Source organism: Lentinus tigrinus (genome assembly GCF_003813185.1).
Source record: "Lentinus tigrinus ALCF2SS1-7 unplaced genomic scaffold L226scaffold_2, whole genome shotgun sequence".
Taxonomy (NCBI): domain Eukaryota; kingdom Fungi; phylum Basidiomycota; class Agaricomycetes; order Polyporales; family Polyporaceae; genus Lentinus; species Lentinus tigrinus.
Window position 1 is genome coordinate 1,340,265 of NW_027137911.1, and position 26,932 is coordinate 1,367,196.

Consider the following 26,932-nt stretch of genomic DNA (forward strand, 5'->3'; position numbering starts at 1 on the left):
TCGACAAGCCACATCAAGGCGACGGCGTATCTTTTGAAGAGCTTGCAGCAGCAGCAATGCCCCTGCGCCGCCGCATGTCCCAATAGTCTAGTGCCCATGACTGGAACAGACCAAATGTCGCCGACGTGACCCAATACAACTGTATGCTCTACAAATGCGAACAAAAATGCGTCAGCCGCACGGCATTCCGGCAAACACACTAGCGCGACGTCTCACCCCCGGAACCATGGCCGCGATGAGGATGCGGCCCACCGAGAGAATCCGGAGAGAAGTTTGGTAGATCTTGCGCGGCTCGAGGACCTGCTCCCCCCTTGCGCGGCGTTCTGCCGTCCACTGCGAGACTCTCTGCTCGCGCTCCAACACTTCGGCACTGACGAACCAGCGCGAGCTCTCAACGTTTGCGAGGGTGATGATACCCAAGAGGATAGGGAGCGTGGCGGTGGCGTCGGCGTGCGCGAGCGAGGTGAGGGTGAAGAACGACTCGGAGTCGAACACGGTCGGCGCAGCGGACGCGCGCGAGAGCATCATGCTCGTTCCCACAAACAGCGGGAGCTGTGTGACGATGGGCATGACGATTGTCGGTATAGGAGACGCGTTGTGCTGGGCCAGCAGCTCCTTCCGCCGTGCAGCAGCCTACGGTCGGGGTGAGCGTACGGACGGTGCAGGTGGAAACGACACGCTCACTATTGGCTTGGCCCGCTTGCTAATCTCTGCGACAACTGCCTCCTTCTCCCCGCGGAAGCCGTCCTTGACCATGTCCTTCTGGACGCGTTTGTGTATCGAAGACATTTCGCTCTTGAGCTGAGGGATGACAATCTGCTCGGCACGCCATTGTCGGTTCTTCGCCTACAAATGCCAGGTAAGCCAGACAACTTAGTAGGACAAGACCGCCTTGACTGCGTACCCAGATAGAAAATGGTACGGTGAAGGCAAGACGCGTCACGACGGTGACCAGGATGATGGTGCTGGAGTATGGGGGCCATCCAGAGGGGTAAGGGAGCGCAATAGCCAAGTCCAAGAAGCCATCAGAGAGACCTTGAATTGCAGATGAGATGAACGTTCTGCGAGGTAATGGGCGACGCGGTGGCCATCGGGATGCACGCAGAGGCGCACGGAGAGTTGCCAGAGCAGTCCTGGTGGAAAGCATCGTGTGGGCATAACAAGCGCCCGTGAACGTGCTTCTTTCCGTTGGCTTGGTCCAGACCGCTGGAGTGCTGGGAGCCCTACGTATATGCTTGGATGCATGTTGCGAATATCACACGAGTTCGTGAAGTTTTACAACGCCCAAAGAATAGCATATCAGAGTGCGTAGGATGTCATGCGGGTGCTATAGGGCATATGATGGTCATAGCTGCAGCGAACACGAACTCCCCTCGCCGACGTCCTCTCCCTCTCCCAACCGAACTTCTCCGCCGCTTAGAAGACGAGGTGGTGCGGGAACTGGCCCTTCGAGAGGCCGAAGCTCGACTTAACGTACTTCTGGAGGTTCTCGGTCTTCTTGATCGCGGCGACGACGGCAGCATCGACTGCCTTCTGGTCTGCCGCCTTCGACTCGGGGAACGCAGCCTTCGCCTTAGGCTTGCCCTCCTCAAAGAACTCCTCCTCTGCGGAACGGGAGCTCTTCTTCGCGTCCTTCGCGAAATACGCGTCGTTGATTTTCTCGTCAACCTGAAACTCCAGGTCAGCGATGCGTTCACGAGCCAAAGTCCACAAGGCCATGATCCACAATGTTGATGGACATACCTTGAAGTCACCAAGGTCGACCTTGGTAGAGGTGGCAATCACGTATGCCTGGTTCACCCTCCTGAGGGGGACACCGTTGACCTTGTAGGGACCGGTGACCAGCAGCAATCCGCTCGCCAGCTGCTTCAAGAACACCACCCGCTTGCCTGCGAAGCGACCCGCGAGAAGGATGAGGACGGTGCCGGGTGTGATGGAGGAACGGAGCTTCGCAGGCTTGGGGGATTTACGGCTCTTCTTGGGTTGACGGACATCCTCCGCAGGGTAGAAGCGGGGCGCCTTCTTGGTGGGGACGAGACGCGTCGAGCCGTTCTTGTCGCCGCCGACGGGAACCTCCTTCGTTACGGGGGTCTCAGCCGCAATGGGCTTGTCAGACTTTTTGAGGCCCTTATAGAGGCCGCGGCGGGCGAAGACGGCGGAGCGGGAGAGACGACCGACGCCGGGGACGAGTTCCTTGCTGCGGGCCATCTGTAAAGTACGAGTGTGAGTGTGAGGAAGAGACAAGACGTTCACCGAGTGGTCCTGGGTACATCCGCCCGTGCAATCGTCCATCCAGCCCAATCCACCGCAATTTCGCCCCAAGCAATCTTTCCAAGCATTCCAACGCATCCAGGACATCCATCTGCACCATCCGACAGCAAGATAGCGTACTCACAGCGTTGAGGTTGGGTCTTGAAGTGTTGCGGCCTTGTTGATACCGTCGGACGATTTTGCGAGGCAACGCGCTGCGCGGCTACTCTCCCCGATTTGGCAAGGAGACGCCCATGATAATGGGCGCCTGATGATGTTCCTGCTAACCGGGGACCGCTACCTTAGCCAAGTGACGCAACCTGACTCAGTACTGAATCTGTTCATCTGTCCAGCGGATAGCATTCTCCCGCTGCTCACATACTAGTCGCTATTCGCTGAGCTTCCCCTAGTTAGCAAACACTCATGGGCGTACCACAGGATGAAAGTTAGTAGTTATTTGCCGGATGGTATCTTCCCCAAACACTGACCCTGGTATACTTACGCAGAGGATGAACGCTGCATCGTGTGGCTGGACATAGACAACACCCTCTACTCAGCTAGCGCGGGTATATCTCATGCAATGGGAGAACGCATACATGGTGAGCATTTCCAGCCTATTCAACATACAGCAGTTGATTGACCCAAATCTCGCAGCTTACTTCGTCGGAATGGGCTTGCCTGACGAAGAAGCATCTAAGCTGCATCATAGGTACTATTCGCAGTATGGTCTTGCTATCCGAGGACTCGTACGTCACCACGAGATCGGTTCGTACATGCAACAATCATTGGAGAGTATACGTCTCAATTTCTGACCTTTGCTGTCTAGATCCTCTTGACTTTGATCGCAAATGCGATGGTTCGTTGCCTCTAGAGGAGCTGCTTAAACCAGATCCTGTGCTGCGCAAACTGCTGCAGGACATAGATCGCTCCAAAGTACGGGTCTGGGCTCTCACGAACGCCTATTACACAGTACGTACTAACAAAAGAGAGCCTGGGATGAACTTCTTGACAGCGTCCCGTTCACAGCACGCTAATCGCGTCCTCCGCATCCTTGGAGTCGATGATCTGATAGAAGGCGTCGTCTTCTGCGACTACTCTGACCCTGAGTTCAACTGCAAACCAGAACCTGAGTTTTATCACAACGTGGGTAGACATCTATACACGTCCATGCTGGGCTCATTGACGACTCTTCGTCACACAGGCTATGAGAGTTGCAAACGTCACCGAACCGGAGAAGTGCTACTTCGTCGATGACAGTCTCGCCAACATCAAAGCGGCACGTAAACTGGGATGGGGACACTGCGTACACTTTTGTGAACGAGGTCTGTTACACGTCGAGGGCGGGAAGCCCAAGTATATCGGTAGCGACGTCAAGGAGGGGCCGGACACGGAGGGCATAGCTGCCATTACCAAAGTTGATGAGCTGAGAACCGTATGGCCAGAGATCTTCAAGCATTGACGAAAGCTTGTGTATTCATTCTTCCGTCTCACTGTGTACTGCTAGGTATACCCCGCGTAGAAGGATTCATATACAAATGTAATTATTAGATGCGTAATGGGAGTAGCCGTCCTGATGTACAACAAATAGTCCACTGTGCGTGCATAGATACAATTGTGGCATACAATCTGATCAGAACAGCATGACAGAGACCACTTGTGCGGACTCCGTCGCCTCCAGGATGATACCATCGTAGCCGAATAGACCTGAAAGGATTGTCAGGGTGCAAATAGGAGGAGTTTACAAGGAAACACACGTGTAGTTGAACTTGGCAATCGGAGGCCATCTTCATCGTCTGTCCGGTTCAGGATCATCGAGGGAGGTGCTTCACCTGGAGCGATGAAATGGTGAATCTCCTCGACCTACACACAGTGGTGAATCAGGATGTCGTTCTCTACAGACGACAGAGAGGAGGCTGACGAACCCGCTCGAAGAAACGTTTCCGTGGTGGTGACTCTGCGAAGACGGTCAATTGCTGTGATCTGGCATCTACGACAAACCGAGGGCTCACCGTCTTCATCGTCTTCTGGTCTGCCCTGAATCTCCCATGGACATCGCTTGTACCGTTGGAACAAAGGCGTTCCGGGCTATAGACGAATGAGGGGTGTCAATGGCATACGACGACATGGTAGGGCTTACCACATTTGAATGAAGAACGATCTTCTTCACGATGTGACTGGAGCCCGATATGAGGAAGTCAATGCCGTGTTGTTGATAGTTGTAGAAATCTAATCGGCGCTCTTTAGTAACAGTGTACAGCCAGGCGATGCGGAGACAAGTCGCACAATCTACATCCACGTCGCCGTCTACCTGACCGTTGCGCGAGTGGATCGTCATTCTGTCGTCTTCCTTATAATGTACCCGGAGAGGCGGTCCAAGGTCGCACGTCAAGTCTTGCGCAGTACTTGAGCCCAGTAATACTCGTATTGATGGTGAGCCAGAGGGGTAGAAGTATAGGTCGACGCCTTCGTGAACCTATCATGGCGCTGAATGACGGCGTGCAATTCGCGTGGGGAGACATTTCACCTTAACGATGGCTCTGGACAACTCACCCGCCATGACGGAACATTCTGTCACCTCGTCGAGCGCATCCCGCAGCTCACCCTCCTCGTTCTTCTGGGAGATGATCACCCTCTTGACCTCCTGCTGTCGGTCGTCCGACTGCGCGACTGGGCTCTTCAGGCTATCACTCCTGCCATCCTCCTCGAAGCCGAATGTCACTCCGGGATACTTCAGGTCGTCTCCGGGATATGTTGGCCCGAACATCCGGCTGACTCCGACCCTACGCAAGACCTCCTCGTTCGACGAGAGCACCGCATTCTTGTACATGATGGTAAGAGGAGGATGAAGATCTCGGAGCTTGTTGACGGAAATGGTGTGTAGTCGTTGCTGATATCCGGAGAAGAGCAGGTCTAGGTGAGGTCGTATGTGCAGGATGATCGGTGTCGTAGGTGAGTCAGGGTCGTACTTCACGTCGACCTGGGGGAAGAAGTGCTGCATCCCCCTAAGCAGGTCAAGTACATTCCATAGTGAGGTGCCTGTCACGTTGTCAGAATACTTGAGAGAGGTAGAGATGCAGGACCCACCTATCTCGAACATCCCTAGCCCTGATCCAGGTCGTATATCCATCTCGAGCGTCGAAAACATGGGAAGCCTCTGCACGTAGCTTAGACGAGTGCCTGTTGATGGATTCGGAAGGGCCCGTAGGACAGAATCCTCGAAGGCTTTAGGACGTTGACAGTACTGGGCAGAGAGAGACTGTTGTGGCGAGGCGGGGTAGCGAGCGCACCCTGATCGGGCAATCTGACGCGTCGCGTTACGCGGAGCATGCATCACGGTCACAGTCGCGTCGCGTCGACGCGTCTTTCCTGCTTTCACCACGACAGCCACGAAGTCCTACCGGCGCATACCCCCGTCACTTCCCCGACACCTCAACGGCTCTCAGCGGCACACTTTGGTATTACCGCTACTACTAGTAGCATCTCGTTCCACTCCCAGGACACTGAGGACAGCCTCGAAGGCAACCGTCTAGCACTATGGGGGACCGGAAGCAAGTCATCATCAAGGTACGATCAATACAGTACTTGAGACATCTTAACTCATGCGGCATTAGGTGTTTAGGAAGTACGGCCACTCCCTTGGCCCGGATTCGCTCGAGTTCTTAGAGGAACTTCTTGACCGCCACGAGGTTGCCGACGAGGATGTCGAGTGTTCAATTGAATGGATGGCCAAAGAATACAACAAACAAGATGGTAGGACTGCAGGCTCAACTTCTAGGGCATTTGCTGACCTCCTGCTCCAGATGCCCAGATGAAAGTTTCGCTCGACGTTTTGCAACGGGTGTATGAGGCCTTCCAGAATGGCGAAGAGGAGGGCGAGCAAGGCCAAGTACAGCTCGATCCAGAAAGCCACCTCTTTGTCATTGATGCGTTTGAGATGCCCCTATGGAACTGGTCGACAGAACGCAGCACCTTCGAGAGGTTGGTCCTCACCTCTCACTCGCACTCAGGGCGATGATAATCCTGGTTAGAGCGCAAGGGTCTCTGACCTCCTCAGGATCGGCCAACTCCAGAATTACGGCCATGCGAAACCGACTGAACGTCATCAAGCAATGTGTGCTAAGAAATGACCACTTTTCGCCATCCACACTACCATCGAAGGACCGGGAGAATCTCTTGACCGTAAGTGTCCCTGGACCTGTATGAGTATTCTCTCGAGTTCTGACACTCAGTCCAGTTAAGGTCGACAAAGCAACTGTTGGGTCGAGCAGGGGACCGGTTCTTGCTCTTTGGTATGCTCACGCACTCGATGGAGGGAAAGCTTTGCCTCGAAGATCAGGACGGCTCTGTAGAGCTCGATTTCTCCCAGCTTGTAAGCTTCTCGCGCTATCGATATTGAACGATCTTGACGCCGTCCTACAGGACCAACCAAGCGAGGGCTTGTTCACCGAAGGATGCTTTGCTCTTGTAGAAGGCGATTATACCGAGGAGGCCACGCTTCTTGTGATTGCCATCGGCCATCCTCCATGCGAGAATCGAGAGACAGCGCGCTCAATTTTTGGCCATGTCGACTTCCTCGGCAAGGGTGCAACCACTCTACTCGAAGACGTAATCAGTCGTTTTGTCCCGTTTGGCCGTTATGCTGACTCCCTTGCAGAAACAATTCGCTAGTCGAGTGCAACTCGAGCTGCCGGACCTAAGATTCTTCGTCCTCTCTGACGTATGGTTAGATCGACCCGATACACTGCTTGGTTTGCGGAAGATGTTCGACAACTGCATGGAGAACAGCTTCATCCCTAAGCTGATTGTATTATGTGGCAACTTCACAAGCACCGGTATTCCACAAGGAAACGGCCGTGAGGTTCGTAAATATCAAGGTGAGTGAGTAACGTGCAGTATGGCACACATGTCTCAAAACCTTCGCAGACAACTTCGATGCGCTTGCAGACCTCATAGCGAGCTATCCGGTCATCACTCGGACGACTCACTTCATCATCGTTCCAGGACCACTGGACGTGACCGTCAACTCGGTCCTTCCCCGGAGACCCATACTCCCTTCATTCGTGTCTCGTATGCGAAATCGCGTGCCCAACGTTCACTTCGCAACAAATCCGTGCCGCATCAAGTTCTTTGAACAAGAGATAGTCATATTCAGGGAGGACTTGATGTCTCGTATGCTCAGGAACCTCGTCGGCGTGAAGCCGGACGTCAAGAACGACGACCTGAAGCGATACGTGAGTTCACAAATCGCTCATCCTCTTCCTCCAGCTCTATAACGTCGCGGATATAGCTGGTGCAGACTATTCTGGACCAAAGCCACCTGATGCCGGTTACGATATCGATACAACCCACGCTGTCCGACTACGACCACGCACTCCGACTGTATCCACTCCCGACTGCGGTATGAAGCCGAATATGTCCGCTTCTCCGCATTCTGACGACCAATGTCTCAGGTGGTCCTCGCCGACAAGTACGACCGATACCAGATGACATATGAGGGATGCCATGTGTTCAATCCTGGACGATTCGTTGGCAATTCCTATACATTCTCCGCGTATGCCCCGGCGAGAAGGGAGTCCGAGGAATGGTACGTGGTTTCTGTCGTAACACTGTCATTTTCGCTGACATAGATCGATCCAGTGTTCTCGACGTCGATTTCGAGGAAGATTAATGTGGAGCAATTTGCTTATGTAGTGGTTGCTGTAGGATGAGACTAGGAGTGTCTGAGTACTAATTATACGTGGACGCTGTCACCATGCCTCGCGAACCTCATGTCTCTTCCAGCGTATTTCATCATACGCTGATATTTCAGTCGAGACTGTTGCCAAATATGAGATGCGTGACAGGAGCCAGGGCCCGGGATGACTGCACGTGGCCGCCACTACCCGATCTGCCCGGAAAGGACTCGCGGGCGCATCGCAAACTCCTGGCGCACCCTAGGCGCACCACGCCTAGCCCAACAAATTCATGCACAAACCTCCCCGACGTGGCCATCTTCGCCAGGCCAGCCCGCGGACTCATACCCACAATTATATGCACTCTACTCTTGCACAGTAACGTCCACACTCCTTCCTACTCGACGACTCCCCACACTGCTGTTTAGCCTCCTTCGCCTGTCTCAGGAGCAGCCACCCTTCGACCTTCATCTTGGAACGAGGTATCAATTCATGCGCCCATACTCGTCTACCGAATTCTTCCTCCATGCGCTCCTTCTGCGACCTATAGAGGACCTCACACTCTGGTCGATTCTGCTCGTATGGATCGTCCGAATCCTCACACTATCCCTCCTCTTCCGGACATACATCGGCCCTGCCGTGGTCAGGCTTGTCTCCAGCCGTTTGCGCATACGGAGCATCAGCTTGCGCTCGATCAGAGGGGTGTACTTCAAGGCTGGCAACGGGACATGGAGGGTGGAGCGCATAGGGATATCGTACCACAAGCCTTCTTCCGGTACGGCGACCCGTTTTTCCATCCAAGTCCAGGGCTTGTCGCTAGAACTGGACGGACAGTCTAATGCGCGACCACGTTCAAGTAGGCCGCACATGCGTCCTCGTCCCACCCCGTCGCGCGTAGCGCGCCGCCTGTGGAAGGTTGTATACTCCCTAATATCCCTTTGCTACACGACATTGGAGCCATATTGTCGCCCCGCAGTAAGGACCTTCTTCGTGACTACACTCAGAATAGTCATTCGCGCACTCCCGGCTGTCACCAATGGCTTGGACTTCGAGCTCGACTCTGCCTCTGTGTCTTTCACGGATATTCCTGGAGTCAGGTTATCCGTGGGTTACGCCAAGCTGAACTCCTCCGTGACGCTCGCGTACCTCCCCAGCGTCGTCTCCGTTGAGGACTCGAGGCCTCGCGCAGTTCACAAACGCTTTGCCAGTGTCGCAGACTGGAATGCGAGGGTCCGAGGTAGCTTCCGACGGACCTGGGATCGTGCGTGGGGCGCAACTCAGGTTGCGGCATCCGTGACCCTCCAAATCAGTGATGTCTCCGGTTACGTTGACAAGGACAGCGAGTTGTTTGCAGGTGAGGTGCCAGTCCTACATGGCATCACCGCTTTTGCTCATGTCTTCGTAGGCAGCCACCGAGGGCACTATTTCTTGGACGTGCCTGGATTCGCATTCTCGGTTGGTGCGCGCCTCAACCCTCATCAAGGAGTCGAACCCCGAAGTATCGAGACTTCGTTGGATTTCGGGAAGATCAACTTGCAGCTAGATGTGATACAGAAGTTGCTCAAGGTGGTGAAGGAGCGCCGAAATGTTAGCGATACCACTCGAGGGGAGATCCTTGAGGCGACGGGGTTGAGCGAATCTCCTCTACCCCCGTCCGCTTCGTCCCACGCGCCTGGCACATGGAAGTCCCCGCTGTCACCAGTATCACCATTCATGGGTGCTCTCTCTGTAAGTAGTCGTCGCGTCAATACAGGCGTCATTTGTACTCAGCTGTCTGGCAAGGCATCCATGCGTTGGAGATGGGCTGCGAAACACAGCCTTGACCTCAAACGTCCCACCCGTGTTACTGCGGTGAGTACACTTGAGTAGTCATTGGCCAAATGCTCAGATTGCGTTATAGAAACACCTCCCGTATATCTCCTACATCAAAGGTATCGAAGTCAGGATCCCCCGCGTCACGGCTAGCTACGAGCCAGAAGCGCTTCACGAGAGCGGACCTGCGGTTCTGTACGCCACACTCCAGGATATCACCCTGAACGCTGGGCTCAGTCATCCAGAACGGAGTGATTTGCACAAGAAATGGTTGGGCACTGGTAATGGGGCTAGCGCGGACTCTCCTGCCGAGGCCTACTTTGTCACGCTCGTTGCGAAGCAATTCGCACTCGATAGAAACGGTGTCGGAGAGCTCATGGATCATCTGCGAGTGATCACCCTCAAAACTTTCCGCTGGGATTCACTCATATCGCAATGGCCGTCGCCATGGCTGCGCGGAACGTCATTCCTCGCAGGGGACCCGAACGCCCAACTCCTTGTCTCCAATGTTTCTTTGGACACCGTGGAGGTCACGGAGCGTTTGGACATGCTCGAGAGGCTTGCGCGTAGGAAACGACCCCCTGGGTCCGTCGAGAAGGCTGTCCATGGTCAATCCACCCTCCCCCCCTTACTCAGCCCAGTACCCCGTGTCGGTTTCGGCGTCCACGTTGGCGACATCTCTCTGCGTCTCATTTCTCCCACCAGTGCCGACGATCAAGAGCCATTCGTCCTTGAGGCCAGAACGAGTGGCATCTCTGGTTCCATGGACTCCTACTTCAATTCCCGACCCGATAGCTCCTACGGCAACGTAGAACGCGATTACATGGGCTTGGAAATGGACTTCCGCTATGGGCTCGCGGTGAACCGGACGTATGCAAATGTCTGGTTCGGCCCCGATGCTCACATGCGCGGCGCTCATCCACAAAGCTTTCATGCAGCATCTTATCCCAACGAGACCGTCATTCAAGTCGACCCTATCCAAATCGGTGGCGCGGGTCGTGGCCTCGGCGAGTTTGTTGACGAAGCGGGCGGCGTTGTCTCCGTTGACGTCCCTTCAATCTACACTCAGTGTCAATGCGCGACTGAAGACATCTCCGTTGAGCTATGGCAACCGGACGTCATCAAAGCTCTCTCTTGCATCCTCTCACGCACGACTGGACATTCCAAGCCAAAGCCGGCTAAGCCATCTCGCCGGCTGTTGGACCAGCTGCCTTTCGGCGTCATCAGTTCCTTGTCGGTTGGGCGGTTTATGGTCTTCATGACTTCTCCGGATCTTGCACCAGAGGACACGCTCAACATCTCCCGCGGTCTGGCCTGGCGTATGGGCATCTCGGTCAGTTATAGTGCCCTCCGCCCGATTCACAGTTCCAGGATGTCGGCCGTCGTGGCGCGAGGGGATCAACGCTCAGAGTTATCTCTTCCCGCAGAACAGGTTCTCCACGCAGTCACAGAGCCAGGCCTCTCCTCCTCTGCTGAGAGCTCTCGCGTGTTGGTCCAGGTCTCTCTGTGGGATATTGTTCTGAGAGACGCATTGGCGACTCCTTTCGCAGCTGACGATCCATACGGCGTCGGAGATAGCAGCATCCATCACCGCTCACTGGAGTTCCTGCACATTGAGAACATCGACGTGAACGTCGCCGTCTCTGGTGAACGACCAAACGGCTCGCCGCTTCCAAATACCAGGGACGACTGCTTGGTCGAGGTTTCCATCCCGAGCGTCAAAACAGTCATGCATCTTGCGCAAATCTATAACATTTTGCTTGCAGTCCATACCATCCAGTCCCTGTTACCTTCCCGACCACTCAGATCCGCCGCGTCCACCGCTCCCTCAACATCACAACCTCCATCCACCCTGCGGATTGCAGTCCACTGTCATCTCCAGCATCTCCAGGTCCTTTGGGGCTTTCCCGTTTCTAGCAAGATGTTCCTGCGCATCTCGTCTCTCGAATGCAACATATCAGACGATCACAAGGCCGCTGTGGAGTGGGATCATATCCTTGCAGGTGTCAACGTTCCCGTCACTCGCAATGGGATGGAAAAGGAAGAGTGGGAGGAGCTGGTTCGATTACCCCGTTGGCGCGTTGAGCTCAACCCCGATGCCTCGCCCCTTACCGTCAAGGTCAAGGGAGACAGTGGTCGCCTGCGAATACCGTTCGACTTCATCCTGGCCGACCTCATCCTTGATATCAACTTGACTATCAAGAGCGTCAAGCATCTCGTTCGTATGGTCGCTGCGGGGACATATATTGAGCCGCCTTCCCCGCCGGAGGAGGACGCCAAGCGGATCCCTGACATTCACATCGATCTGGGACGCCTTGTGGTTGAGGCTGCTGACGAGATACTAGAGTCCAGAATGGGACTCATATGGCGAACGGGATTTGCTGCGGCGAAGGTCCGCCAGGAGCGCGAAGAGGCCTTCCAGGCGAAGGTGGCCACCATCATTTCTCCGAAGCCTGCGTCTTCCTCAGCGACGATGGTAAACTCTGAGTCTGACTTTCAATTCTCCTCAAAGCATACCGTGTCTGTCATGGACGCTCGCAATCGCCTCGACCAAGTGCATGGGGTGGCATGGAGGGCCGCAATCCAGAACGCTCGCTCGCGTCAAACGGAGCGAGAAGAAACCGATCTACAGGCGCCGGTCGGCTCGTTGCGCATGCCGTTGTATTTGGAGGGGGATATGGTCGAGCTGAACCCAATACCACCAGTACCGCCGCTCGTTCGCTTGACCTTTAATCAACTGTCGCTCTCTATCACGCCACCCTCCTTCCCTTACACTGCCATCCCTGACTTCCTGTTTGAGGCCGGTCATGGCCTACCCCGCGACACCACCTTCTCTCTCCTTGTTCCCATGCACATTCACTTCACTGTCGCCTCCCTTCGCCTAGCGTTCCGCGAATACCCTCTTCCTTTGCTCAACATACCCCCCGACTCCAAGGGTTTACATGCAGGCTTGGATTTCGACAGTGACGTCGTCATTGCAGAAGAGATGGGGACTGATAAGTCTGTCGAATGGATCCCGTGCGAGATCGTCAAAGTGGACAGTGGCATGTATGGGGCATCCCAATTGTCCGTTCGCATACCGAAGACGATCATGCCCGTAAAGTCTTATGCCAGGCCGACCATTCGCGTCATGACAGACGGCATCACGGACTTTTCATGGGGCGTGAGCTACGGTTTTGCTACCCAAGACCTCATGAGGGTGATTGATACGTTGTCGCACGCGCCACGCGATAGTTCTCCAGCCATTGGCTTCTGGGACAAGGTGATGGCATTGTATATCTTTCAAATCTTTCGACTGACCCTTTGATGACAGTTGAGACTCGTATTCCATTGGCGGCTAAAGGTTCTCTTCCGGGATGAAGTCCATCTGCATATGAAGGGCTCGCGCGATCCGTACGACATACGTGGTTATGGAGCAGGCTTCGCATTCTGCTGGAAAGGCAACCCCCAATTGCTTATTGGACAGCCGAACGAGGCCAACGAGTTGATTCAGGTGGTCAGCGACTCGATGCTGGTGACCATACCTAAGTAAGTTCTGCCTTTCCTTCCACGAAGTGTTGCTGAAAAACATTGAATTGTAGCATTGAGAGCTCCTACGGCGAGGACACGATCAAGGCGAACCAGGGTGGTGCAAGGCGAGCTCAGACCATTTGCGCCAAGTTCCGGTCGGGAGTATGCTTCGGCGTCGGTTTCGTATTAGAACGTGCTTGCGGTCCGGAGTGCGAAGGGTGCTCCGGAAAGCCTTTTGATCGTCAGTGCCGACTATTCGACTTCGAACCTCATTACGATGTCAAGCTCGAGTGGAAAGACTCGATCCCAGAGATCAAGGTCAGCTACCTTGCCGACCCACTCCATCTCAAATTGCTGACATTATTCGGTCTAGTCCGAGCAGGATTCGTACAATGGGTTCCGATCAGACTTCATCCACATGTCGATATCGTTGACCTCAGGCCTCCGACGAAAGACGGTACATCTCCAGCCAAGCAGTTTCCATCTTTCACCGGAGGTCTTCGCCCACTTCTGGTCGTGGTGGCATCTCTTCAACGGGGCACTCTCACTGCCAATCCGCCAGGGCAAACTCTATCCTCGCAAGCGACCAATATCTCCCAAGTTCGGACAGCATCTTGCTACGCTGAAATACCTCATCTCTGTGTCTCAGGTGTTCATCTCACATGTCTACGTCGACGAATCCCAAGATGCTTGGGCAGACGGAGTTACACCCTATGTCGGCGTCAAAGCGCTGATCAATGACTTCCACGCCGACATGCATCAGCGAGATACCGAGACTACGGAGGCAACGAAGGGCGGTACGAAGACTATTCATCACAAGCCGTTCTATGCCATCGAAGTCAATCTCAAAGGCCTTGATTTGCGCGCCATGCTTGCCGTCTTCTCCGACCCCCTCAAGCAATGCACGCCTCTCGAGTACTCGCCTCCAGTCAGCAACTACCGGTCAAGGAACAAGCTCACGCCTATTGACCTCAAGTCGAACTGGGTCGACATGGACGATTTCGCGGTGGACGAGCTGGGGGCCCCTGCAGATACTGAGGTGTATCTCCTTCCGACAGCCTCATGTCCGCGGTTCACATACTTCAAGCGGATCGACGATGACGACTTGGGCGGACCCGACAAGCCGTTGGCGCGAACCAAGTTTGGTTCAGAAGACACTCACGTTTGTTTCATCGGGAAAGAGCCTTGTAAGTTATAGCAGCCCTTTCTTGCCACATACACTCATCCTCCCGCAGCTATCCCACAGATTCAGATGGAGTTGGCCTCTGAACGAGTTGAACGGCTACGTCAAAAGGCTCAGAAGGAGACCAAGCCCACCGTAGGGACCGACACTCATACTTCGTCGGACGATGGACACCACAATGGGGATGCAGTGAGTGAGGCACTATCAAAGTTGAGCTCATTGCTGACGTTCTTCTGAGCAGAAGCGGCGGCCGACAAACGATCTCCCGCGGATGATTACGCTGCTCCAGAACTACATCTCGCAGCTGCAACAAGTTGACAAGGCATCGAAGGGGACCGCGAGGTCCCGCAACTCGAGTTACTACATGCCCAACGACTTAGTCACTCCAGAAGAGTGGGCCGGGTTCGACAACGTGTACCAGGTCCACTCACCTCACATCATCATGGACAATGCCATCCGAGATGTAGGTCTATGTCTGTCCTCGATGACGTGAAGGCGGTACCTGACTACGTATAGATCATGATGCAATACTACTACTGCTCTCGATCACGGAGAGGGTTCGAGTATCATATGGCTCAGCGGTCAGTGCTTTGCCGTCGCTGGGAGCGCATTATATTGAAGCCTCCGTTCGCAGGGCTGTCAAGTTTATTCGGGATCAGGCGCAGGCAGCCGTGGCAGAGTTTCATCGCGAAATGGAGGAGACACACAAAGGTCCTGCTGCCAGCGCGCAAGCCGCGGCAGCGGCGGTCAAGAAACTCCTGGTCGGCGACGGTGCTGGTTCGACATCTTCAGTCGACTTTGTGCCGCAAACTGTATCAAAGCTCCCTGCGGCTGTTGATCCTCTGTACGGATGGGCCGAGGGCGTCTCTGCGAGGAAGGGCCACTTCTGTCTGCTGTTGAAGCCTCAGATCGTCCTGAGGAGCAACGAGGACAACGAGTCCGTCTGCGTGCTTGCTGCGGTACAAGGAAAGCTGAAGACGTTCTCGATCATGGACGACGCCAACGCTAACGATCCCGTTAGCGGCAAGGTCATGAACAGGTATGATGCATGATATATACTGCCCATTCTGCTCATTGACGACATTTTATCAGAAACTTTGCATGGCTCACTGGACTGCAGACATTCTCCCCATCAGCGACGAACACGTCTGGAAAAGACTACGTCCCCCTCGAGGTCCTCATTGACTTGCGAGCAGACAACAGTGACTTTGACCGCCTGGTCCCCCAGACCGACGCGACCTTCCAATACGACAAGTTCAACCGCCTCCGTCTGCGCAACGAAGTCACCTCTGTCGCCAAGACCAGCCAGCACCATCACGCGCACCTGCAGAACCAGACTGACCTCGTCCGGCTACACGTGCCGCGCTTCACCGTGTCCGCGAACGACAGGCACTTCCAAGCGATCTCAGACATCGTGACGAACCTCGTATTGTTCACGGACGCTGCGCACAAGACGCGCGCAGAGAAGCTGGAGAGTCTGCTGTTCAGCTACGATTTCACGAACTTAGCCTCTGCGGCAGACGTCGTGGCGAACATGCAGCAACGCCTCCGACAGGCTCTCGAGACCAAGAATGAGGCGGAGCAGAAGCTGCATGGCTTTGGTAACCCAGGACGTGTGGAGCTGTTGAAGATCGACGCCCATATCCTCCTGCTGGTCGAAGAGCTCAACCTGATCTTCGATGCTATCAAGCTCGCTCAGGATAAGGCCAACAATGAGTCCGATCAGAAGTCCGCGTTGCTTCTCCATGCATCGTCAGAAGAGGTCTCGTGGCGGATGCTGGATCAGCATGACCAGCTCCTGGCCAAGCTCGCCGTCCGGGAAACCGACTTCTATTGGCTCAGTCGACGCGACAGCTCCACTGTGAACAACCTGGCCGTTGGCGACTTACAGGCGTTCGACGGAGCAGCGGATGCCGAGTGGACGGAAATCCTGTCGAAGTACAACGAGCCCCTTACGCACCCCATGGTCAAGCGCAAGCTATTCCTCGTCGCGCACTGGGTCGTGCTCCCTCCAGTCGGAGGTATCACCATCTACGAGGACTTCGACCTCTCCTTCCACCCCATGCGTCTCCAGATCGACATCCGCGTCGGGCGCAAGATCATGGAGTACCTCTGGCCCGCCCGACGGAAAAGACAGCAAGAGGCCGCGCAAACCGAGTCGTTCGTCATCCCCGAGCACATCGCGAATGCGCCCAGCGCTCACAACGGAAACGCCTCCCCGCCACACAAGTCTAGGGACCTCCCCGCGTTCATGTATACAGACTCTCCCCGGCACGCGTCGTTCGACCTGCCCCCGCGCAAGTCGCCGGACGCGGACCGGCTCGCGCCGCCGCCGCCGCTCCGTAGACTGGGCACATCGCGCTCGTTCACAGACCTGCGGAACACGCGGCAGAGCTCGCTGCAGGTGCCGCGAATCCACCGGACGAACTCGTCGTCGTCGCTGCGGACTAAGTCGACCGATGCGCTGACGCTGAGTAAGCCGTCGCTGTCGGCGGCCGGGAGGTCAATGACACATGAGTGGCGAGAGAAAGGGAGGAACCAGGAACCGGATGATGCAGCGGAGATGAAGACCAGGGCATCGCAGAAGACATTCGTCAGGGTTAAGGTGGCGAGGTGAGTGGCTTGATCCGTCCCATAACAAGGCAAGATCTGATCTCTGCCTTGAAGTTTGCATCTTCTGCTGAGCATTGCGAAGGAGGACTCGTTTCTCTGTCGTGACGCGCGGATACGAACGCGGGACCTCGAGTATCGCAACCAGACCTGGAGCGTGAGTGGGCTTGTCGTTCCGGGCGAAACATTACTGACAGCGTTACGCAGTTTGAGGAGTTGGTCGACCAGTTCATACCCTCCGGGCGTAACTGGCGCGGCTGGGTCAAGGTCGCCTTCCAGCAGCCCCTTGTTCCTGTGTTGCCTGTCGCGCGCGAGCTGATCACGAAGACGAAGTGGATCGCGTCCAAGAAAGACTTGGCGAACCACGACCGGCCGAGCCGTCCCAACACGCCGAAGCTGCTCAAGAAGCCGCCACCGTCGAGCACTAGTGACCTCTCACGCAAGTCCCAAGACACGGCTCGCAAGTCGAGGGACCAGACGCCAAGCATTGTGTCGGATCCGCCGTTCTTGACCTCGGAGCCGGAGTCCATGAACGACGCGACGATCGGGCCGAAGCGGGAAGGCATGCGCAAACGGGCGATTAGTCTGTTCCGGCGGAAGAACTATAGCAGGCAGGAGAGTATGGAGTCTTCGGACACGACCACCGTGAGTTCCGCTGCGTTTCCATAAATTTCCATTTTGCACGACAAATTGCTGACGGGGCCCGACAGACGACGGGCTCTTCCTCACAGACAGAAAGCATGACTTCGAGAGACACCTAGTCGTGACGGTGATAGACCTGGCGGAATGTATGTGAGATATACGTAGTAGTACTGCTGGATAATGCGCTCTGTAACTTATTATTGCTCTCTCGCTCTAACCATGTGTACATACATACATACATAATTACGAAGATACGTAATTTGATGTGATTCAGCGGGGCGAACGCGTGCAGTCCGAGAGTCCGAGAAAGGCGGAGAGGGTTCCTGGATGACTTCATGTGTTTTCTGCTCCAGACTCCACTATGCCTGCTCCTCTCGCTTAGTCTCCTCAATCTCTTACATCCGCCTAGTTCTCTTCGCCCTGCCTCCCGCCGCCTGGCTGCACGCGAGTCCTCGTGAATGCCGTCGATCTATGTCAAGAAAGTAAGCGGCTACCAGCACCTCAACGATGTCCCCCTGACTACTGGTCGTCGCCGCTCCCTCTCCGCCGCCGCCCGCCTGCCCTCCTCCCAGTCAGATCAGGGATATCCTCTGCGCAAGCTGCCAACATGGACGGGAGGTGGGGCGACTGCTCCTCCGGTGCGGCCGGCCTTAGACAAGTCTCGCGCACCAAGCAAGGTGTACGACCATATCATGTCCACGACCCGCCGCCCGTACCGTGGATCTACATCCCAACATAACGACCCGGACACTCCAGGCGCAGGGCCCTCACAGTTCCGGGATAGCAACGACAATCTTCACGGCGCGGTCCAGCGATATGGCGATACCTATAGTGTACAGGGGCAGCAGGCGGAGCTGCGTGTGCCAGTGGAGGATAACCAAGGGCTTGAGGGCAGCCGGGTCAATCTCGCGCTCGAGCAGATGAGCGACCACGAGTATGACCACGACGACTCGATGAGTGAACACCACAACGATGATATAGTGGAGCATCTAGACGTGATAGGTGAGTGCGATCCCACCAGGCTAGCCCGACCTCTGTTGAGATGAACGCGCCCCCCCTGCAGACCCCCAGATATCAACTGTATCTACGCTCACCAACGCTATGAACGCTATTGTAATGTGAGTAGTGTGACCATTGGTTCATGCGGGGATCCTGATCAGTATCGCGTCGAACTCAGACCACCACTGTCATTTTACTCGCGAAAACCCGTTGTTGTACTACCACGACTAAGGAAGAAGAAGCGCAAGAAGGTCTCCGATGTGGAGAAGGGACAAGTCCCTCAGGACGAGCATCCGCTTCACGAGGACGCGCTAGACCAGCACGTTCACGATGTGTTGAGCAAGCGCGACAAGTTCCGGAGGGTGATGCGTGGAGTATGGTCGTTTTGCAAGACGCCGCTTGGAGTGAGTTTCAATGCGTCAACTGTCACCGAGTGCGTGCTCACATTGACGCCACATTCTAGTTCATCACCGCTATCTACGGATTCGCTGTTGGTGAGTGGGTTCCTTTGCGCTGCTGTAGTCAGACCTTGACATGGATCCAGTCTTCTGGGGAACTGGCATTGTTTTCTTTCTTGCGAAGTTCATCAATCTACACAACGATATTACACAAGGTTTCTGGGTCGAATTGTGCCAACAAGTCGAAACAGGTAGGCTGGAGTTTTAACGCATCCATCCTAGCGGCATCTGACGAGCACGCATAGGACTCTTCACTGCTACGAGTATCGGCTTCATTCCCTTTCGCGTTATGGACACCTACCGTAAGAATTCATCGTGCACCGTTCGCGTTTGAAGCTCCCTCTAAAACTGTTCGGCAGGTATATGCAAGATCTGGCATTTCAAACGCAAAATTGCGAAGCTGCGAATAAAGGCTGGCCTGCCCGAGCTCTACGACCCCGATGACCTCCCCGACCCTGTTTACGATCCGAACTACGTTCAAGTGTTGACGGAGAAGGAGCAGATAGACCTTCACTATCGTACGAACCTTGCCCTGTTTCGGAATAACTGCGTCCTGCTAACCTTCTTCATACAGAGCAACACCAGTTCATGAAATCTCAGACTTGGTACCGGCCCCACGGCACACAAACGCATAGAGTGAGTCAATACATCCTCCTAGATCAATGACGTTCTTCTTCTGACGTACTCACGCTCCTGACAGGCATTCCCTATCAAGTAAGCTTAGAAGTCATACATCTCCGCTCTTCACTGACTTAATGCTCGGCTCGGCAGCCTCGCCCTCTGGATCTGTGTATGCAATGACCTCAACTCGTTCTTCCAGTGCCTGCTCAGCGGTACAATGTGGGGCCTCGACAGGTACGCATACTGGCTCCTCAGCTTCCCTTGCGCCGCAATTCACACATGTTGCCACATTTCAGGTTCGCTCGTCCCGCCTGGACCACAGGAACCACGCTCCCGGCAGCATTCGTACGTCAAACAATCTCTATGGTTGCTCCACGGCGCCCTCACTGACACTCGAATACACGCACAGGTCGCAGGCATCATCGCCGGCGTGCTCATCTACTGGGGCGGACGCAAGACGCGGCGCACGGAGCAGGTCATAGAGCGCCTCCGCATGGCCCTGGCGATGGATCCCGAACACAGGGTGCCCGGCGAGGCGTCTCCCAGCACGCTCGGCCGCGTCGAGGAGGTCTCGGAGCACCCGAACGAGAACCACAATCTGCTCACGGCGCAGACGACGCGGCCGTCCACGGAGACGGCTGCGAGCGCGCCGGGAGCCAGCCCCGTCATTGAGCGGGACGCGGAGAAGGGGCTGGACGTGGTCGTGCCAGCAAACGCTAGCCAGACGCAGTCGCAAGCTCAGACGCGGACGCAACCGCAGGCGATGTCGGTGGACCGGCAGCAGTCGAGTCGGTCGCTGCAGTTTGCGGAGGAGATGGTTATACCTGCGGCGGAGGACATTCCGCGGTCCTAGTATACCAAACTTCGTTTGTACTTTCCCTTTACCTTGTACTTCATCTTGTACTTCATCTGACCCACCGTTGGGAAGTTGGCGCTTTGAGTTGTTGTTTGACGGACCCATGCATGCCTAATTGCATGTCTAATGACTTTATTGTTCTCGCATGTTAGTTCACGATACCACTCTCCCCGTCTCACACCGAAACACCATCACTCTTCCTACATTCGCTCCTGTCCTGCGCCTGCCCGCTTTACCCACCGAACCCCGCATTGACAGCATTATCATACACGCATACACACGCATGTCAAACTCACGCATCCCGCAATGATTTATATCACCAAAACGATCATCAATTGGGGTCGTACGGATACATGCGAGTGATCGTGAATTAGTATACACCGATGCGCCGGTTGAAAGCGCATTTTGAGGATTGTTGAAATCCGCCCAAGCTATCCTCCTACATCACCATCTCCACAATACGAGACGAAAACCGCCGCCGCCCGCCGCCGTCACCGACGGTCGGAACGCGACATGTTCTCCCCTCGGTGCGCCTCCACACGGGTCTCCTACGCCGACGGATGGGCGTCGCTCGCGACGACGCGCATCGCCTTGGGGGTCGAGCAAGGAGGAGAGACCGGTGGCCGACGCCGCGCACCCACACGGCTACACGTTTTCTGCTTATCCGCCACAGCACTGCACAACAATTGGGCCGATCCGACAGGACACCTCGTTGAGAGTGTGCTGATAAGTTACCGTTGAAGACCGTAACGCGGGCGCTGTTGAAGCGCAAGAGCACACGCGCACGTTTACGCGTAGGTCTGGCGCGCCCAGCGGGCGGCGTTGACGAGGTTCACGAGCGACGCCTCCGTCTCGGCCCAGCCGCGGGTCTTGAGACCGCAGTCAGGGTTGACGACGAGGAGGTCGGCCGGGAGGGTCGTGAGCATCGCCGCGATGCGCTCCTTGATCTCCTCCTCCGAGGGGACACGGGGCGAGTGGATGTCGTAGACACCGGGGCCGATCTGGTTCGAGTAGCCGTAGTGCTTGAAGGTGTTGAGCAGCTTCAAGTCGCTCTTCGACGCCTCGATAGAGATGACGTCGGCATCAAGCGCCTGGATGGAGGGGAAGATGTCGTCGAAGTCGGAGTAGCAGAAGTGGGAGTGCGTCTGGAGCGCGTCCGTGACACCGGCGGTGGCGAGCTTGAACGAGGGGAGAGCCCAGTCGAGGTACGCCTGCCAGTCGGCCTTGCGGAGAGGGAGACCCTCACGAAGAGCGGGCTCGTCGACCTGGACGGCCTTGATGCCGGCCTTCTCGAGGTCGATGACCTCGTCACGGAGAGCGAGCGCAAGCTGCTTGCACTGGAGCTCACGGGAGACATCCGCACGGGGGAACGACCAGTTGAGGATGGTGACAGGGCCAGTAAGCATACCCTTCATGGGCTTGCTCGTAAGGCTCTGCGCGAAGCTGCTCCAGCGGACGGTGATGGGCTTGGGGCGGCTGACGTCCGAAACGATGATCGGAGGGCGGACGTAACTGAAAGAAGGCCATAAGACACATGTGAATAAGAACATGGGATTTAGGTACTAACCGAGAACCATAGCTCTGGACCCAACCGTTCTGGGTGAAGACGAAGCCGTCCAACCGCTCGCCGAAGTACTGGACCATGTCGTTGCGCTCAGGCTCACCGTGGACAAGGAGGTCGAGGCCAATGCGCTCCTGGAAGCGAACGACGTTCTCGATCTCCTTCTCGATGAACTTCTCGTACTCAGCCTCGGTGATCTCCTTCTTGCCAAGCTTAGCACGAGCCTGACGGATCTCCTTGGTCTGGGGGAAGGAGCCGATGGTAGTGGTGGGGAACTTGGGGAGCTGCAGCTGCTTCTGCTGGATCTCCTTGCGCACAGAGAAGGGGTTCTTGCGCTCGAGCATGTCGGGGGTGATCGCAGCGACACGGTTGCGGACGGTCGCGTCCGAGTTGTGCTCAAATTCACGACGCTTGGCTATCGACACGCGGTTGGCCTCGACAGCCTCAGCGACCTTGGGGTCCTGAGAGCCGGAGAGAACGGAAGCGATGACGGCGACCTCAGCAGCCTTCTCAAGGGCGAAGGCGAACCAGTCCTTCTGCTCGGGAGTGAGCTTGTTCTCCGACGCCAAGGTGACCGGCGTGTGAAGGAGGGACGAAGAGGTGGCGATGACGATGCGCTCCTTGCCGAGGATGTCCGCGGCCTTCTGCGCCAACTTGAGCGCAGCCTGGATGTCGGTCTTCCAGATGTTACGGCCAGAGACGAGACCGAGGGAGAGAACGAGGCTGGTAGGCTTCAAGGCAGCAACGACCTCGTCGAGCTGAGCAGGGGCACGGTCCAGGTCGATGTGGAGACCAGCAACGGGGAGCTTGGCAGCGAACGCCAAGTTCGAGGCAAGACGGCCATAGTAGGTCGTGAGGACAAGCTTGGGGGAGACAGGAGCAAGCTCAGCGTAAGCCTGAGCGAACTGCTTCTCGTAGAGCGAAGCAGAGTCAAGGACGAGGACAGGCTCGTCGATCTGGACGGACTCGACACCAGCCGCCTTGAGGTCAGCGAGGAGCTGCTTGTAGATAGGAAGGAGCTGGGCAAGGAGAGAGATGGGCTCGAAGCCGGCACGAGCCTCCTTGGCGGCCTTGCCGAGAGCGAGGAAAGTGACAGGACCAACGACGACGGGGCGTGTGGTGATACCGAGGGCCTTGGCCTCGTTGTACTCCTCGAGGGCCTTGTTGAAGTTGAGCTTGAACTCAGTCTCCTCGGAGAACTCCGGGACGACGAAGTGGTAGTTGGAGTCAAACCTATGCGCGTCAATCAGAAGCTAGTTATCTGCGCAGTGCGATGAGATCCTACCATTTCTTCATCTCAGAGGCGGGGACATCGACGCCCTCAGTCTGGCGACCACGGCCCATAGCGAAGTAGACGTCGAGGGGAGAGAGACCCTTGCCAAGGTAACGCTTGGGGATGACGTTGAACGCGGCAGAGTGGTCAAGGATGTGGTCGTAGAGGGTGAAGTCACCGCTGAATTGGAAAGCGAATCAGTTCCAGGGTCCAAAGGGGCTTAACATCACTGGGACGGACCTGGGGATGACATCCACACCGCGCTCCTTGAGGCTAAGCCAGCTAGCCTTCTTGACATCGGCAGCAGCCTTGGTAAGCTCGTCGGCGGAGAGCTTCCCTGCCCAGTAAGCCTCGACAGCCTTTTTCACCTCACGGTTAGCACCTGCGATCAAGAAAGTGTAAGGATCGTTGAGGGCGATTTGAACTGGGCTATGGAAGACATACCGATGCGAGGGAAGCCGAGAACGCTGGAGAGAACCATTGTGAAGAATGGAAGGCGTGTGGGGAGGATGGTGGGAGGAGGAGAGGGGGGATGGAGCGAATTTGAGGAAATGGCAGGGGTATTTGAGGAATTTTGCAGGTATGGCGTGAGCGCCTGGAATTACATAAATGAGCGGTCTTGGGGCTCAATCAGGCAATCTTGGGCTTTATCGATGTTCTGTGAGGCATGCGAGCAACGCGTCTGGGGCGAGGCATCTTGACGGAATCAGCGGGGAATAGCTGCAGACTGGCTGGCGAGCTGCTTGGGGCCACGTTCAAACCTCCATCGAACTAGCGAACAAAGGGAGAAACATCATACAGCGTATGAGACTCCTGCCATTCTCGGATGTTTTCTCCCTCGGGATCTGTCACAGGCATACACAGGTATATCGTCCGTGCTTGCTGGGCATACATTGTTCGGTATGTTGCTCGCAGAGGCCGCTCGGAGCGTGACACGTCGCAGCGTGGACACGGATTGCACGATTCTGAGAGAGCCATGGCTGTGGGGTGCGAAGAAACGCGCGATGCCACGTTTGCAGTGATAGCCTTCGCTATGACAGACATCTACTACTAGCACCTATGATTATCACCCCTCTCTCTCCCTTCGCGACGGTTCTGCTGAACGACTCGACTGTCGAGTCCGAGTCGACTACCCCGCGCTTTCCGCGTCGACGGCCGAGACCCTCCGCATGCGCTGGGATGCAGTCATTGCCAGTTCAGGCAGGTGTCTAACCATATGCGGGAATCGTTCATTGATGATTGGCTGGTGTCGTCTACAGAAGGTCTCAGTGAGGTCGTCGAGCGGACTGGGAGAGAGGCCCACAAGGATGCATGAACTGGTGCCGAGCATTATCGCTATCGACCATCCCATCGTTCTGCCGCTCCGCCCCTCAGTCAGATGAGCACGGCCCAGGCAGTCCCTGCTCCGGTCCGGTGCACCCCGCACTCTCCTTCAAATACCCCCATCCCCGCACTGCGACTCTCAGTCGTCCGACAATCCTCCTTTCTCCCCTAACTCGCCCTCAACATGTCTAACAACCCCTCGTTTGTCCTCCGCAAGGTCGAAGATGTCGTCTACGAGGAGAGGCCCATCCCCGACAGTGCGTCCGGCCTTCCCATCATCATGACGTCGATCCCAGCGCTCATCCTCTCTGTGAAGTCAAGGACGACGAGGTTCTCGTCGCAGTCAAGAAGACCGGTACGTCCCCACGATAGTATTCACTTTCCCAAGTGCTCTCCCTCACCCCCTCGTCAGGCATTTGCGGTTCCGATGTGCACTACCTCGTCGCTGGCCGCATCGGCGACTTCATTGTCGAGAAGCCCATGGTATGTGCCATCCCGATGTGAATCCGGATCTGATGATTCACACACTCGTACAGGTTCTCGGCCACGAGTCTGCTGGCATTGTTTACAAAGGTACGGGTCCATCTTGGTACGCGACCAGCATAGACTCACCAATGCTCCAGTCGGCAAGAACGTCAAGAAACTTAAAGAGGGTGACCGTGTCGCGATGGAACCCGGCGCAACTTGCCGTGTCTGCGACGACTGCAAACGCGGCCGGTACGAGGTAATTCGTACTCAAGCCTTGCGTGTAGCACTAGTCTCACGCAGTCCTCCTAGCTTTGCCCTGAGATTATCTTTGCTGCCACGCCCCCGTACGACGGCACCCTCGCACGTTACTACCCCATTCCCGCCGACCTCTGCTACAAGCTCCCGGACAACCTCACGCTCGAGGATGGCGCAATGGTCAGTTCTTCCATCCCAATCCCGCTTCTGTGCTTCTCCAAATAACTGAACCCACGTGCGCAGATGGAGCCCCTTTCCGTCGCCGTCCATTCAGTTGCGAACATCTCCCAGCTCCGTGCAAACCAGTCCGTCGTCGTCTTCGGTGCCGGCCCCGTCGGTCTTCTCTGTATGGCCGTCGCGCGCGCCCTCGGTGCGTCCCGCGTCATCGCCGTCGACATCGTGCCCTCTCGTCTGGAGTTCGCGAAGAAGTACGCCGCGACGGAGACCTATACCCCGCCGAAGCCCCAGGAGGGCGAGTCCCGCATCGCGTACTCGCAGCGCAACGCCAAGATGCTCATGCAGCAGCTCGGCATCGAGGAGCGCGGCCCGTCTGGCGTCGACCTCGTCGTCGAGGCCTCTGGGGCGGAGGTCTCCATCCAGACCGGTATTTTGATCGCGAAGCACGGAGGGAGCTTCACCCAGGTACGCACACTTCTGCACTATTCCTGGCTCGCTTGGGTCACCGAATGGAGGCAAAAATGCTCACTGCTCCCGGTCGCGCATCTTGCAGGTCGGTATGGGCCAGGCCGAGGTCCAGATCCCAATAACGACCCTCCTCGTCAAGGAGATCAACTTCAAGGGCTCCTTCCGCTACGGCGTGAGTCCTCTGCTGCCCTTATAGCCGTGCCCCAGATCTCGCGCACTCACGCCTCTCCTTCGACCCTACAGCCCGGCGACTACCAGCTCGCGATCGCACTCGTGAGCCAGGGCAAGATCGACCTCAAGCCGCTCGTCACGCACCGCTTCAGCTTCGACCAGGCCGTGCAGGCCTTCCAGGTCACGCGCAACGGCAAGAGCGAGGACGGCAAGCCGGTCATCAAGGCGGTCATCTCTGGGCCCGACGTCTCTCCCGACGATCTTCTCTAGCCGTGCGCTTCAGGCGTGGTGTACGATGCCATCTTTCAGCGGGAACGGAATCCTCGGAAGGAAAAAAAAGGCAGATGTATAGTATCTTTGGGAAACTGTTGGCTGCTGCAGTCGGTAATGGGCAGCTTGTACTAGTCGCGAAAGCAATATACTAGGTGATACCATGTCGTCCTTGCGTCCTACGCAGGTGTGAAGATGCTCCCGACAGTACTAGGAAGTGGGTGAGTCCTCCATTGTTGCCTAAAGTTGTTGCAGCACTAATATCCGACACCAATGCTCTAGTTACGTATGCGCAGTCAGGCTTATGTAGTGCTGAAACCACCGCCTGGGAACAATTGCTCCAGTGATCAGTC

The 26,932-nt window shown here is 56.1% G+C and overlaps 10 protein-coding genes across 10 annotated transcripts; 5 read left to right on the top strand and 5 right to left on the bottom strand.

Annotated features, from left to right (window-relative positions):
• Positions 1-13: 13 nt before the first annotated feature.
• Positions 14-1,147, bottom strand: L226DRAFT_452025 (uncharacterized protein; the record flags this gene model as incomplete). Its single annotated transcript, XM_067675041.1, has 4 exons — positions 14-148; positions 217-633; positions 685-846; positions 905-1,147. The coding sequence occupies 4 exons, from the start codon at positions 1,145-1,147 to the stop codon at positions 14-16; spliced, it is 957 nt and encodes a 318-aa protein (XP_067541728.1).
• Positions 1,148-1,416: 269 nt separating this feature from the next.
• L226DRAFT_452774 (60S ribosomal protein eL6) lies at positions 1,417-2,208 on the bottom strand (the record flags this gene model as incomplete). Its single annotated transcript, XM_067675089.1, has 2 exons — positions 1,417-1,668; positions 1,744-2,208. 2 exons carry the CDS (start codon positions 2,206-2,208, stop codon positions 1,417-1,419), a joined length of 717 nt encoding a protein of 238 aa, XP_067541729.1.
• Positions 2,209-2,564: 356 nt separating this feature from the next.
• On the top strand, positions 2,565-3,876 carry L226DRAFT_477506 (pyrimidine 5-nucleotidase). The gene is made up of 6 exons (XM_067676752.1): positions 2,565-2,695; positions 2,757-2,849; positions 2,905-3,015; positions 3,077-3,219; positions 3,277-3,393; positions 3,452-3,876. The coding sequence occupies exons 1-6, from the start codon at positions 2,674-2,676 to the stop codon at positions 3,707-3,709; spliced, it is 744 nt and encodes a 247-aa protein (XP_067541730.1). The 5' UTR covers positions 2,565-2,673; the 3' UTR covers positions 3,710-3,876.
• On the bottom strand, positions 3,737-5,502 carry L226DRAFT_477509 (UPF0183-domain-containing protein). The gene is made up of 8 exons (XM_067676753.1): positions 5,335-5,502; positions 4,775-5,286; positions 4,534-4,723; positions 4,388-4,476; positions 4,260-4,335; positions 4,173-4,204; positions 4,005-4,110; positions 3,737-3,954 (listed from the first exon to the last, which is right to left on the bottom strand). Exons 1-8 carry the CDS (start codon positions 5,393-5,395, stop codon positions 3,881-3,883), a joined length of 1,140 nt encoding a protein of 379 aa, XP_067541731.1. The 5' UTR covers positions 5,396-5,502; the 3' UTR covers positions 3,737-3,880.
• A 139-nt stretch (positions 5,503-5,641) lies between these two features.
• L226DRAFT_608450 (epsilon DNA polymerase) lies at positions 5,642-8,004 on the top strand. The gene is made up of 11 exons (XM_067685928.1): positions 5,642-5,814; positions 5,862-6,000; positions 6,051-6,228; positions 6,279-6,429; positions 6,485-6,619; positions 6,670-6,855; positions 6,905-7,124; positions 7,174-7,481; positions 7,538-7,648; positions 7,701-7,834; positions 7,888-8,004. Exons 1-11 carry the CDS (start codon positions 5,785-5,787, stop codon positions 7,916-7,918), a joined length of 1,623 nt encoding a protein of 540 aa, XP_067541732.1. The 5' UTR covers positions 5,642-5,784; the 3' UTR covers positions 7,919-8,004.
• Positions 8,005-8,192: 188 nt separating this feature from the next.
• On the top strand, positions 8,193-17,960 carry L226DRAFT_608451 (uncharacterized protein). The gene is made up of 15 exons (XM_067685929.1): positions 8,193-9,276; positions 9,328-9,650; positions 9,705-9,773; positions 9,823-12,996; positions 13,048-13,262; positions 13,316-13,562; positions 13,618-14,431; positions 14,480-14,616; positions 14,669-14,890; positions 14,944-15,008; positions 15,062-15,466; positions 15,520-17,040; positions 17,095-17,194; positions 17,245-17,682; positions 17,748-17,960. Exons 1-15 carry the CDS (start codon positions 8,415-8,417, stop codon positions 17,796-17,798), a joined length of 8,643 nt encoding a protein of 2,880 aa, XP_067541733.1. The 5' UTR covers positions 8,193-8,414; the 3' UTR covers positions 17,799-17,960.
• A 43-nt stretch (positions 17,961-18,003) lies between these two features.
• On the top strand, positions 18,004-20,907 carry L226DRAFT_131164 (uncharacterized protein). Its single transcript, XM_067672261.1, has 13 exons — positions 18,004-18,161; positions 18,252-18,681; positions 18,743-18,797; positions 18,857-19,082; positions 19,142-19,172; positions 19,223-19,327; positions 19,382-19,438; positions 19,496-19,654; positions 19,711-19,772; positions 19,837-19,850; positions 19,908-19,991; positions 20,054-20,102; positions 20,167-20,907. The coding sequence occupies exons 1-13, from the start codon at positions 18,138-18,140 to the stop codon at positions 20,608-20,610; spliced, it is 1,740 nt and encodes a 579-aa protein (XP_067541734.1). The 5' UTR covers positions 18,004-18,137; the 3' UTR covers positions 20,611-20,907.
• Positions 20,908-21,401: 494 nt separating this feature from the next.
• On the bottom strand, positions 21,402-23,928 carry L226DRAFT_519146 (5-methyltetrahydropteroyltriglutamate-homocysteine S-methyltransferase; the record flags this gene model as incomplete). Its single annotated transcript, XM_067678572.1, has 5 exons — positions 21,402-22,125; positions 22,181-23,407; positions 23,460-23,627; positions 23,688-23,829; positions 23,892-23,928. The coding sequence occupies 5 exons, from the start codon at positions 23,926-23,928 to the stop codon at positions 21,402-21,404; spliced, it is 2,298 nt and encodes a 765-aa protein (XP_067541735.1).
• Positions 23,929-24,039: 111 nt separating this feature from the next.
• L226DRAFT_131226 (uncharacterized protein) lies at positions 24,040-24,413 on the bottom strand. Its single transcript, XM_067672262.1, has 2 exons — positions 24,247-24,413; positions 24,040-24,186 (listed from the first exon to the last, which is right to left on the bottom strand). Exons 1-2 carry the CDS (start codon positions 24,339-24,341, stop codon positions 24,078-24,080), a joined length of 204 nt encoding a protein of 67 aa, XP_067541736.1. The 5' UTR covers positions 24,342-24,413; the 3' UTR covers positions 24,040-24,077.
• A 178-nt stretch (positions 24,414-24,591) lies between these two features.
• On the top strand, positions 24,592-26,744 carry L226DRAFT_477522 (xylitol dehydrogenase). Its single transcript, XM_067676754.1, has 10 exons — positions 24,592-24,647; positions 24,707-25,027; positions 25,087-25,125; positions 25,183-25,253; positions 25,307-25,343; positions 25,394-25,494; positions 25,548-25,673; positions 25,737-26,135; positions 26,224-26,310; positions 26,382-26,744. Exons 2-10 carry the CDS (start codon positions 24,955-24,957, stop codon positions 26,577-26,579), a joined length of 1,131 nt encoding a protein of 376 aa, XP_067541737.1. The 5' UTR covers positions 24,592-24,647; positions 24,707-24,954; the 3' UTR covers positions 26,580-26,744.
• The last annotated feature ends 188 nt before the right edge of the window (positions 26,745-26,932 follow it).